General features: G+C 35.8%; 1 protein-coding gene across 3 annotated transcripts in view; it reads right to left on the minus strand.

Annotated features, from left to right (window-relative positions):
- Positions 1-453: 453 nt before the first annotated feature.
- Positions 454-12,827, minus strand: part of SLC25A48 (solute carrier family 25 member 48) — an 83,823-nt gene continuing 71,449 nt past the window's right edge. For all 3 annotated transcript variants that reach the window (XM_007473350.3, XM_007473352.3, XM_016428467.2), the window contains one exon: positions 454-931. Coding sequence is in view for 1 of the 3 variants with exons in the window: in XM_007473352.3 (XP_007473414.2) it covers positions 872-931 (60 nt within the window). In the remaining 2 variants the exon portion in view is untranslated. The remainder of the gene's footprint in view (positions 932-12,827) is intronic.

A 12,827-nucleotide genomic window follows, 5' to 3' on the forward strand; every position in this document is an offset into this window, starting at 1 on the left:
AAGTCCACTTTCCCAACCAAACCAACCAAAGGCATCTAGGAAGTAAAATGAATGTTATTAGCATCCTTTATTATTTCCTGCCTTAAAATAATTCTTTCTTTTTTTTAATTTACAGTTATCTTTCAAATTTATATTAGTATACTGGGAAGAACCCTGGTTCTGGAGTAAAAAAGACCTAAATTTTAAATCTATGGCAGACATTGTGAGATCCTAGTCAAGTCATTTAACTTTGCTGCACCCCAGTTTCTTCATAGGTAAAATGAAGGGGTTGGGTTTGATGGTCTTGAAGGTCCTTTTCAGGTCCAGGTTTAAGATCCTATGATACCATTATTCTCTGGCCATTTAGCTATGATCCTATGATCTAGGCTCTAAGGTAAGCAATCATTGCTGTAGGTGTTCTTAGATTCCAGAAACAAACATACAACTATGTGCATTACAAAGAAATAATCTGTGTAGAATTTTAAATGTTTTATTTCAAATCTTATTGACAAATTCAAAATCCACAAAGAGACACATAGACAAAGAGACAAAAGAATTTAAGAAAGTTATAATAAACTTGGTCTTTCATTTCTTGTAAAAAAAATGACCCTAAATTTAACCCAGGGGCATCATCAAATCTAGAGTAGATGAATGTCAATAACACTTCCTTTGAGAGGGATGGAGAAATGTTCCATTGACCATGTGGTGTATTCCTTGACTTCAGTCAAAGGAATAATGATTGAGGTGCTTAAAATCTGTGAGTGAAGGATCATTAAACAGCTGGTTAACTGAGCATTACTCTGAAGGCATTAATGTTGCAAAGATGCAAATCAGAAGGGAGTAAGCTGAGGAAGTGTATATTCCATGAAACAGTTCTCCAGAGTCTCTAGTTTCAGAGAATATTCTGTGATTTGACACGAGAGTAAAAAATCTTGCTCAGATGACATTGCTCCTGAAAAAAGGTGGGGAATGCAAAAACAACAATTTAGTTGGGGAATCTTTTGAATTTTTCTCTTTGAAAAAAAAAATGCGGGGGCAGCTGGGTAGCTCAGTGGATTGAGAGCCAGGCCTAGAGATGGGAGGTCCTGGGTTCAAATCTGACCTCAGATACTTCCCAGCTGTGTGACCCTGGGCAAGTCACTTGACCCCCATTGCCTAGCCCTTACCACTCTTCTGCCTTGGAGCCAATACACAGTATTAACTCCAAGAAGGAAGGTAAGGGTTTTAAAAAAAAATGCGGCATGGTGGAAAGAGTGTGGGTTCAGGACCTGATTTTTCCTGCCTCTGACACCTGAAGGCCCTTGGCAAGTCACTTACCATACATGAACCTTAGTTTCCTAGACTATATGATGAGGACTTTGAAATAGATGGCCTCTGAGATCACTTCCAACTCTAGATTTCTGGCCTTATGTTCCAAAATGAACATTTGTATGACCAAGCTATTCTATTTCTTCTTTTTCTCTTCATTTCATCTGTCAACTGACATTATTTTACTAAACATTCATATTGGTTGTATTAGTACAAAATACCTTCACTAGAGAAAAAAAACTTCTAAAAACTTCTTATAAAATTAAAATAGAGACTTTTTCTAGATAAACAAGTATTAATTTTTTAAAAGAAAAATCTGCGCATAGAGATTAAGTGAATTTTTTCAGGGTTACACAGCCAGAAAATGACTGGTTTTGAACACGGGTCTTCTTGACTCCAGGTCCAACATTCTGTTCACTGTGCCACCTACTGCCTCTATACTATAAAAATTTCATAAAATGCATTTTTAGAGAAATATTTTAGCTAGTGAATGACTAAAGCTCAAACTTGTTAGCTTTGTCATTGAAAGAAGTGCTTCATTGTCTGTAACAAAGACATGACCAGAGTGACTTTAAATCTGTTTTCAAAATTACTTGTTAATTTCCCTTGTACTATTTAATTCTTTTATATGCACATTTTCCTCTTCTTTTTTAAAAAAATAAATTCACAAAAAATATACATTCTCAAATCTGGAAGGACTTACATGAACTGATGCAAAGTGAAGTGAGGAGAGTCCAGAGAACATCGTACACATGAACATTAATATATAATATGTGAATGATTTATCTATTCTCAACAATACAAGGATCTAAGACAATTCCAAAGGATTTATGATGAAAAATGCTTCCAGAGAAAGAACTGCCTGAATGTAGATTGAAATATGTTTTTAAACTTTATTTTGTTTTTGAGTTTAATGTGGGTTTTCTTTTGCAATGTGACTAATATAGAAATATGTTTCTATGACTGCATATGCATAATCTATATCAAATTGCTTGCCTCTCCCAAGAAAAGGAACGGGGATAGAGGGAGGAAGAGTATTTGGAATTTAAAAAAAAATGTTAAAGGGGCAGCTGGGTAGCTCAATGGATTGAGAGCTAGGCCTAGAGATGGGAGGTCCTAGGTTCAAATCTGGCCTCAGACACTTCCCAGGTGTGACCGTGGGCAAGTCACTTGACCCCCATTGCCTAGTCCTTACCACTCTTCTGCCTTGGAGCCCTCCAAGAAAGAAGGTAGGGTTTTTTTTTAATGTTAAGATTTGTTTTTATGTATAATTGAGAAAAAATAAAATACAAAAAATTTCACATAAAAAGAATCTCTTTTCCAACCTCCCCCTTTACTTTACCAAAAAAGAAAAACAAAAATTTTGTTATAAATATGCATAGCCAACAAAACAAATTTCTGCATAAACACATCCCAAAATATCTCAATTTGCCTTCTGAATTCCTAACTTCTCTTTCAGAAGGTAACATATTTTATCTTAAGTCATCTGGAATTATGGTGTTTAATTGAGTTGATCAGAGTTGCTTTTCAAAGCTATTTATCTTTACAATATTATTATTATGTAAATTGTTCTCCTGATTTAGTTCATTCTACTCTGAACAAGCTTTCCCAAGTTTTTTTGAAGCTTTCCCCTGTATCACATCATATAGCATAATCGCATTCCATCACATTCACATTCCATAATTTGTTCAGTCATTCCTCAATTAATGGACACCCTTTAAATTTCCAAGGGTTTTTTTGCCACATAAAGTTGCTAAACTATTTTTGTAAATGCAGTTCTTTTCCTCTTTCTTTAACCTTTTTGGGATTATAGAACTAGTAATGGGAGTTTTGGTATGAAGAGTTTAATAACTTTTGGAGAATAGTTCCAAATTGCTTTCCAGTATGGTTAGACCATTTCACTACTTTTCAAATGCATAAATGTATTCCTTTCCTATAGCCCCTCTAAAATTTATTTTCCATTTTTGTCAACTCCTCCAATCTGATGGTTATGACACAGAATGATTAAATGTGAATTTCTTTGATTTTTTTGGAAATTATTATGTTACAGTATTTTGAGCATTTAAAATTTTTGCAAAAATATTCTTTTAGAGTGTTCATCTATAGCAGTGATGGCAAACTATGGTGCACATGCCAAAAAGGGCATGCAGAACCCTCTCTGTGGGCATGCCTGCAGTTGTCCACCAGAGTTCATTACTAGAAAACCAGAGATACTCATGGTAGAGCTGTTCCCTTCCCCTTCTCCATTCACCTGAGGACCTTCCTCACTTCACCCACCCCTCTGCCCAACAGCCCAATGGCAGTAGGTAAGGTGCTAGGGGTGGGGCCTGGCACTCAGTCTTTATGGAGCAGGCAAGGCACTTGGTCTGGAGAGTGGGGTGGAGGTAGGGCCATCCATATCTAAAAGGTTCACCATCAGTGATCTATAGTGTTATTTCTGTTTTATTTCCTGGGTTTAGATATCAAGAAAATATTTGTATTATAGAAGAAATTTCTTTTCCTATATTTTTTTTTCTGAGAAAGTTTACATAATATTGCATTAATAGTCTCCAGGTTGTTTTTTTTTTCAGTTGTATGACCAATTTGCTAATTTGCTCTTTTTTTTTTTACTTTGTTACTTAAAGTATTTAGAGATGTACATTTTCTCTTAAGAGTTACTTTGGAGGGGCAGAGCTTAGATGGCAGTGGAGTAGCAGGAACCTTAGGACCTTCCTCTGAACTGATCACTACAAAGCATCTCAAAAGGACAAAAATCAAAATCAGATGAGTAAAGCGGCTCTCTCATGGGGTGCAGGCTTAAAGGTAGCCAGTGTTTGGGGGTTTCCGTGCTATAAGGGGCCAAAACTACACTTAACAAAGTGTGAGAAGATCACCCCCTCCCCCACACCACCTATCCTCTCAGAGTCAGAGCAAGGGCCAGGCAATCTCTAAATTCTCAGGGGCTGGCTGAGGGCACCACAGACTTACCCCTGAGGGCAGTGCAAGGCCTTGGCAGCAGGACATGGGACCCAAGGTTGAAGAGCATGGAGCCTGGGCAGCAGAATGTGGAGCTTGGACAGAAGCAAGGCCAGCCTCAGCAGCTAGGACTGGAAAAATAGCCTCAGGGCAAACCACTTTAATGTATGAGAACTGCCTGGTAGATACTAACAACGAAAAGCCCCATGAGACAGAATCTAAGAAAGCAATGTCTGCCAACACACAGGAAAAGCAATCTACAAGTAGCAAAAGGAATAAACAGCAACAGAAAAAGCTTTTGACCCTGGTTAATTTTTATGGAGGAAAAGAGCAAAATACAGAAGCAAAAGCAGAGAGTGACAAACAAGCAAACACATCCAAAGAACTGAGTAAAAAAGATAGAAGAAAAATGGAAGAAAAGTGGGAAAAAGAAATGAAAGTAATTAAAAAAGAAAATAATAGTTTAAAAGACAAAATTGCCCATATGGAAAAAGAAGCACAGAAATAAAATGAAATAAGCAAACTGGAGACCAGAATTGACCTGCTGAAAGCCATGACAAGCAGGATAGACTAAATCTAAAAGGAAAACCAAAAGATCATAGCTGAAAATCAGTCTTTAAAGATCAGAACTGGGCAAGTAGAAGCTAATGATGTGATGCAACAGCAAATATTAATAAAGCAAAATCAAAGGAATGACAAAATAGAAGGAAACATGAAATATCTCATTGAAAAGACAAATGATTTAGAAAACAGATCCAAGAGAGACAATTTGAGAATTACTGGTCTAGCTGAAAGCCTGGGAAAAAAATAAAAACCTTGACATCATATTAGAAGAAATTATCCAAGAAAAGTGCCCTGATATTCTTGAACAAGCGGGCAAAATAAACATGGAAAAAGTCCAAACATCACCCTCTATATTAAATCTTCAAAAGAAAACCCCCAGGAATCTAATGGTCAAATTCAAGAGTTTCCAGGCTCAGGAGAAAATACTGAAAGAAGCCAGAAAGAGACAATTCAGATATCAAGGAGCCCCAGCCAGGTTTACACAGAATCTGGCAACCTCTACACTAAAGGACTGCAAGGCTTGGAATATGATATTCAGGAAGGCAAGAGAACTGGGTCTACAAGTAAGAATCACCTACCCATCAAAACTGACTATATACTTTGAGAGGAAAGTATGGGCATTTAACAAAAAAGAAGACTTCCAAGCACTCCTAAAGACCAGGACTAAATGGAAAATCTGATGTCTAAATGCAAAATTTAAGAGATCTATGAAAAAGGTAAAGAAGAAAGAAGGGAAAAAATGTTAAGGGCTTCCAAAGGATAAATTGAGTATATTTTTATATGGTAAAATGATATCTGTAACTCTTAAAACTATTTTCATTATCATAGTCAATAAAAGAATTTTATTTGTAGACAAAGATTGTGGCATAAGGTGTTTAAGCTGATATGAAAAAGGGGGGAACGGAGGATGATACTAAAAGAAACTTGAAGGAAGAAGAAAAATAGGATAAATTATTGTGATTTATTGAGATATTATGTGGGTCAGAGTGTCACAAAGAGAGCCTCAAATGAGAGACAAGGGGTGGGAGATAACAAAAGGTTAAAAGGACAACACTTATCACCAGCAGACTTCTAACAATCTTGATTTATTCTATCATGTTTCTCCTCCATCAGGCTTCAGGCTTCTGCTTCTTCCAGAGCCAGAAGAAAAGTGTATATTTATCTTCTCTACCAAGCTATTTCATTATGGGAATCAAACAATCAATAAAAATAATTTTGACTAGAGCCTGGCATCTGGAGTCAGAGAGGGAATTATCCTCTGCCTCAATATCTTTCACCCAAGGTTGCAGCTGTGCCTTTCTCATCACCCTTTCAGGAGAGAAGTGGGCAGTATTGGCAGAGGAGGGGTTAACCCCTTGGTCCCCCACATAAAATATACCACATAAAGAGGCACATGGTATGTGTGTGTGTTTGTATGTGTGTGTGTGTGTGTGTGTGTGTGTGTGTGTGTGTGTGTGTGTAAGAATACTACTATGAGAAGGGGAGGAAGAGAGTGGTAATAGGTAATATTTAAACCTTACTCTCAGTAGAACTAGATCTGAGAGGGAAGAGCAGTCAGATTTATTGGCGGTATAGAATTCTATCTTAACCTGCAGAGAAGAGGGAATAATGAAGGAGTGAGTGAGGTGGGGAGTATTAAAAAGGAGGGAAAGGGAGAGGGAGCAATTAATTGAACTTAAAGAAAAATAAGAGGGGAATAAGAAGAAAGGGGGAGGAAGGAAAGTAAAATAAGGGTGGGGAAAAGGGGGACTGATTAAAAAGCAAAACACTGGTTTAGAAGGGAATAGTGAAAGAAAAAAGGGCAAGAATAAAAGAGGAAATAAAAACGATGAGGTATACACAGGTAGTAATCATAACTCTGAATGTGAATGGAATGAACTCACCCATAAAACACAAGCGAATAGCAGAGTGGATTAGAATCCAAAACCCTACCATATGTTTTCTACAAGAAACACACACACAAATGAGGCAGGTAGGTACACAGAGGGTAAAGGTAAGAGGCTGGAGCAGAATTTATTGAGCATCAGCTGAGAAAAAGAAGGCATGAGCCACAATCATGTAACAAAGCCAAAGTAGATCTGATTAAAAGAGATAAAAGGCAACATAGACAATGAAGAATTATCAGTACTCAACATGTATGTTCCAAATGGTATAGTGTTCAGATTTTTAAAGGAGAAACTACTGGAGCTTAAGGAGGATAGTAAAACTATACTAGTGGGAGACCTCAACCTTCCTCTATCAGATATACATAAATCAAACCAAAAAAGAAATAAGAAGTAAGAGATGTGAATAAAATGTTAGAAAAATTAGAGTTAATGGATATATGGAGAAAAATAAATAGGGATAAAAAGGAACACACTTTCTTTTTAGAAGTAAATGGTACATTCACAGAGATTGATCGTGTACTAGGGCATAAAAACATTGCAAACAAATGAGAAAACAGAAATAATAAGTACAACTTTTTCAGATCATAATGCAATAAAAATAATAATTAGTAAGGGTATATGGAGAGTGCAAAAAATGGACTTGAATCCAGGACTTCAATCCCCAGAAGTCCTTGGTCCACTTCCTCAGAATGCTTTGTAATATCACTGAACTCTCACCTGGGCCGAGATCGAGAAGGGGTATTTAACCTGATTGGAAAGGCTTTTGCAGGTCTTTCCTGTTTCCGCTTGCAAGCAGACGCAGCTCTTCCCATAATGTAGGTGAGGTTGTCTAAGCCCCTGGGCCTAGACACGTGCTTTCTTATCCTGTATTTTCTTTAATCCTTAATCTTCAATAAACCTATAAAAATATAATACTCCTTGCATAGAGAAACTAATTTCTACCTGCCTCAGCTTCCCCTAAATTTTAATCTTTACAATTTGGTGTACCACTTCGGGAAAACGAAATATCTCAATCTTCTGATTCTTTTCTCTACTTTAGTTCAGCCTTTAATAGCTACTTCCTAGAATTTTTGTAAGCCATGTTCCTCCAAGATGCTTTTTTAGAAAACCATCTTGATCAGTTCCTGTCAGCAGCCACCCGATTCAGACTTTCTTGAGTCCTTCCCTCCCACCGGCTCAGCCGCTTCTCCCTGCCTGCTTGCGTCCTTGTCTGCAGTCCCCTCTCCAGACCTGTTGGCAGATTGAAGCTCACCTGCCCACCCAGGCTGCCTGCTCTGGCTCCTGGCCATGCTTGCCTGCTTTCCTGTCCTTCCTGGCCTACCCCGTGCTCTCTCTAGCTCACCTGGTCCTTGTTCAACCCAGATCCTTGGAGCAGATTGCTCAGGACTCATTTCTACCAGCTGGTAACAAATGGGGGTATTGGGCTCCACGTGGGCAGATGGGAGTGTAGGAGGGGAGAGAGAAAAGTGAGAGGAGAAGAAACAGACTTTTCCAAACAGGAACTTAAAAGCAATGGGCTATTTAGCAGGATACCTTTTGACTATTCTGGTAATTTCATTGATTTCACCTGTGTGCCAGAAGACAAATTCAGCCCAAAGATTCAACTTTAACTTTGAAGTTGCAAATGGGTGGCTCAGCAAACTGAGAGCCAGGCCTAAAGATATGCAGTCCTGGGTTAAAATCTGGCCTCAGATACTCCCCAGCTGTGGGGCCCTGGATGGGTCCCTTAACCCCCTTTGCTTAGCCCTTACCACTCTGCCTTCCAATGATAGACATTTAAATGGATAATTAATTAAAAAAAACACACCTAAGGAACTTTAAAGACTGGAGGTTATATATTTTGAGGCATTTCAGACTCCCATGGTTTATAAAAATCTCTGTATTTCTATTGCATTTTCCTGGTTGTTTTGTTTAAGGTCTAACTTTGTGATTTTAAATTCATATATTACTGGATTCAATATTATTCTGTTATACTGTTCATTTAATGTACTGAGTTTTAAAATTCTGTTGCTTTTCCCTATAACCATATTGAGACCATTGTAATTAAGCCCATATATAAAAACAGCTGTTTTCTATTTTGAATTTGTAAATGATCACCTAAAGAATGGATAGACTTCATTAAAAACTGGTTACAATTGTATAACAACCTTTGGAAAATTTAATGTGCTATATATCTCAAATTGATTTTAAGGGTTTTTTAAACATGATTTTTGTAATTTTTTTTAACAATCTCTGGTTATTTTTGCCTGCCCCTAACACGAGGTGTAAGGCCAATTCTAGCTGAAGTGAAATACAATTATTACCCCCAAGCTTCCCACATTTCTAAATATATGAATGGAAGTTGGGGCAGTTAATCTCAGGGCATTTGTACACCTAAAAAAGCCTCCAAAAAAGGAGCACCTCTCATTTATACTCTTCAGCTCATTACTTAACTTCCACCAGAATGATATATAGATTTCTTCATGATGTTCTAAACCCAAAATGAATTTTACTTTGTTTAAAAATATGTTTATTACCAAGGTTGAAAGATTTGCTATGTTTGTAAAACTTGTGACAAATATCCATTAATTTATAGGCTTTTAAAATGCTATACTGCAACTTATGTGAAATATGATAGTGTGTTTGTTTGCTATTGTAATTAATTGGGCTATTGAGAATTTTGGGAATATCGATATCTACATATTTATAATACTGTTCTTTAAAAGTGAAAAATGTTACCTTGCTCAATTCATTTGCCTTATACTCACAGTGGAACATGGCCAGACATGAAGAGGAAATGGATCTCATTTTTGGTGAGAAAGTCTTGTATTCTATATTTTCTTAGCTGACACAGAGTGTCAATGATTATAAGCTATATTTTTGAATTTTTAAAGACTTTTATTATTATATTTTTCTTGCATGTGCAATATACTATTTCAGGTTTTTTATTATTTTTCTCTCCTTTTTTATATTTGAAGCACATGTCACCAGCATTAAGATTTTCTTTAACTTTTTGACTTGTCAGTACTTTAAGTTTAAAATACATTTGCTAATGCATGCCCAAAAAGTTCAAGACTATAAAAATGATGCCACTAATTATTTAAAAAATTATGGGACTTTGCTTAATGATTCTGTCTGATTCTAGGACAAGATATACACACAAGAGCCATTGCACAGAGCCAAAGAAAAGCCACTCCAGGATGGATTGATGCACTTCTAGGCCAATACAAAGGTCTTGAACCTAGTGCGAAGACTCGAGGTTACTGTGTTTAACATGTTGTTATGCCATAAGCTTTCCTTGTGTCCACACTCATTCTGAAAATACTCATAGATGAGTATCCCCAAAACCATGGCTCCTATAATCTGGTCCCTTTTCTGCCTTTCATAGTGTGGTACCTTTCTGTAGTCCTGGCTACTGACTGGGTAAATGCATCATTGCTTAGATCATTTTGATTGGGCCCTGATTCAAGGACCTGTTATAGATTTATTTTTCTTTTTACTTGGAATTTTTACACATAAGACTTTGATAGTCTATATTTTCATCCAGAAATTTTTCTTTTTCATTTGGATTTTTCTGATGTCTTTTTAATTTCTCTTACCAATTGGTACATATACCTCATACCTCAGCCATGCATCCCTAAGTGATCCTGTATTTTTCAATCACCCTCTTAACGGGGGAATGTAAAAAATATTATTATTTAAATTACAAAGTTTAAATTCCTTTTAGAAGAATTTTAGGCAAAGAAAGATACTACCTCTCTGAATCCAGAAACTGAACTGTTGGAGAAGACACCATGAAGAAGCCTCCAGACCACAAGCTGCACAAAAATGAACTTTGGGTGTAGTTGATTGAACATTTATTTGTATGTACACTTTCATGCCAGAAAGGGGACTGCCCCCTAACTGGCTTTTTGTCAATGCGTCCAGCAGTTATTGGTTTTATTCTTCTCCTCATCCTCAAATTATTGTAATCTTTAAGTTGATTATGTTTTCATGATCCTTTTTGGGGAAACCTTTCCCAATAAGAATCAAATGGGGGGATGTAAAAATGGACTTGAATCCAGGACTTCAATCCCCAGAAGTCCTTGGTCCACTTCCCCAGAATGCTTTGTAATATCACTGAACTCTCACCTGGGCCGAGATCGAGAAGGGGTATTTAACCTGATTGGAAAGGCTTTTGCAGGTCTTTCCGCTTGCAAGCAGACGCAGCTCTTCCCATAATGTAGGTGAGGTTGTCTAAGCCCCTGGGACTAGACATGTGCTTTCTTCTCCTGTATTTTCTTTAATCCTTAATCTTCAATAAACCTATAAAAATATAATACTCCTTGCAGAGAGAAACTAATTTCTACCTGCCTCAGCTTCCCCTAAATTTTAATCTTTACAAGAGGCAAATAAAAAATTAATTGGAAATTAAATAATATGATTCTCCAAAATTGGCTGGTTAAGGAACAAATAATAGAAACAATTAATTATTTCATTGAAGAGAATGACAATGAAAAAACTACACATCAAAATCTATGGGATAAAGTCAAAGCAGTATTCAGGGGAAATTTTATATCCCTGAGTGCATATATCAACAAATCAGAGGAGGAATAAGTCAATGAATTGGGCATGCAAATTAAAAAACTAGAAAGAGAACAAATTAAAAATTTCCAGATAAAAACTAAATTGGAAATCCTAAAAACCAAAGGAGAAATTAATAAAATTGAAAGTAAAAGAACGATTGAACTAATAAGTAAGACTAGGAGCTAGTACTTAAAAAAAACAAATAAAAAAGGAAAGAAGAGGATAAAATTAATAGTATTAAAGATGAAAAGGGTGACCTCACGACTCTAATGATGAGGAAATTAAGAAATTATTAAGAACTATTCTGTCCAATTATATGGCAAAACATATGAAAATCTAGGTGAAATGGATGAATAATTACAAAAACATAAATTGCCTAGATTAACAAAAGAGGAAATAGGATATTTAAATTATTCCATCTCAGAAAAAGAAATTGGACAATAAGGAACTCCCTAAGAAAAAATCCCCATGTGCAGATGGATTCATAAGTGAATTCTATCAAACATTTAAAGAACAACTAATCCCAAAACTATATAAGTTATCTGACAAAATAAGCAAAAAAGGAGTTTTACCAAATTCCTTTTATGACACAAATATGGTACTGATTCCAAAGCCAGGCAGACTAAAAACAGAGAAAGAAAACTACAGACCAATCTCTTTAATGAATATAGTTGCAAAAATCTTAAATAGAAAAGAGCAAAAAGAATAGAGTAAGTTATCATGAGTATTATTCACTATGATGAGGTGGGATTTATACCAGGTGTGCAAGGATGGTTTAATATTAGTAAAAATATCCACATAATTGACCATCTCAACAAGCAAACCAACAGAAATCACATGATTATCTCAATAGATGCAGAAAAAGCCTTTGACAAAATATAAACCCCATTCCTATTGAAAACATTAGAAAGTATAGGAATAGATGGGCCTTTCCTAAAAATAATAAACATTATGTATTTAAAACCTTCAGCAAGCATCATCTGCAATGGGGAAGCTTTCCCAGTAAGATCAGAAGTGAAACAAGAATGCCCATTATCACCTCTATTATTTAACATTGTACTAGACACACTAGCATTAGCAATCAGGGAAGAAAAAGAAATTGAAGTTATTAAAATAAGCAATGAGGAGACTAAACTGTCACTCTTTGCTGATGATACGATGGTCTACTTAAAGAATATAAACTAAACTAAAAAGCTAGTGGAAATAATCAACAACTTTAGCAAAAGTTGCAGGATACAAAAATTATCAGCTTTCTATATATTTCCAACACAACTCAGCAGCAAGAGTTAGGAAGAGAAATTCCATTTAAAATCACCCTAGAAGACATAAAATATTTAGTAAATTTATTTGCCAAGACAAACAGAAATTATATGAATACAACTACAAAACACTTTCCACACAATTAAAACTAGATCCAAATAAATAGAAAAACATTTATTGCTCATGGGTAAATTGAACTACTATAATAAAAGACAATCATAACCAAATTCATTTACTTATTTAGTGCCATACCTATCAAACTACCAAGAAACTTTTTTATTGAATTAGAAAAAAAATTATAACAAAGTTCATTTGGAAGAACAAAAGATC

Source organism: Monodelphis domestica, chromosome 1, assembly GCF_027887165.1.
Source record: "Monodelphis domestica isolate mMonDom1 chromosome 1, mMonDom1.pri, whole genome shotgun sequence".
Taxonomy (NCBI): domain Eukaryota; kingdom Metazoa; phylum Chordata; class Mammalia; order Didelphimorphia; family Didelphidae; genus Monodelphis; species Monodelphis domestica.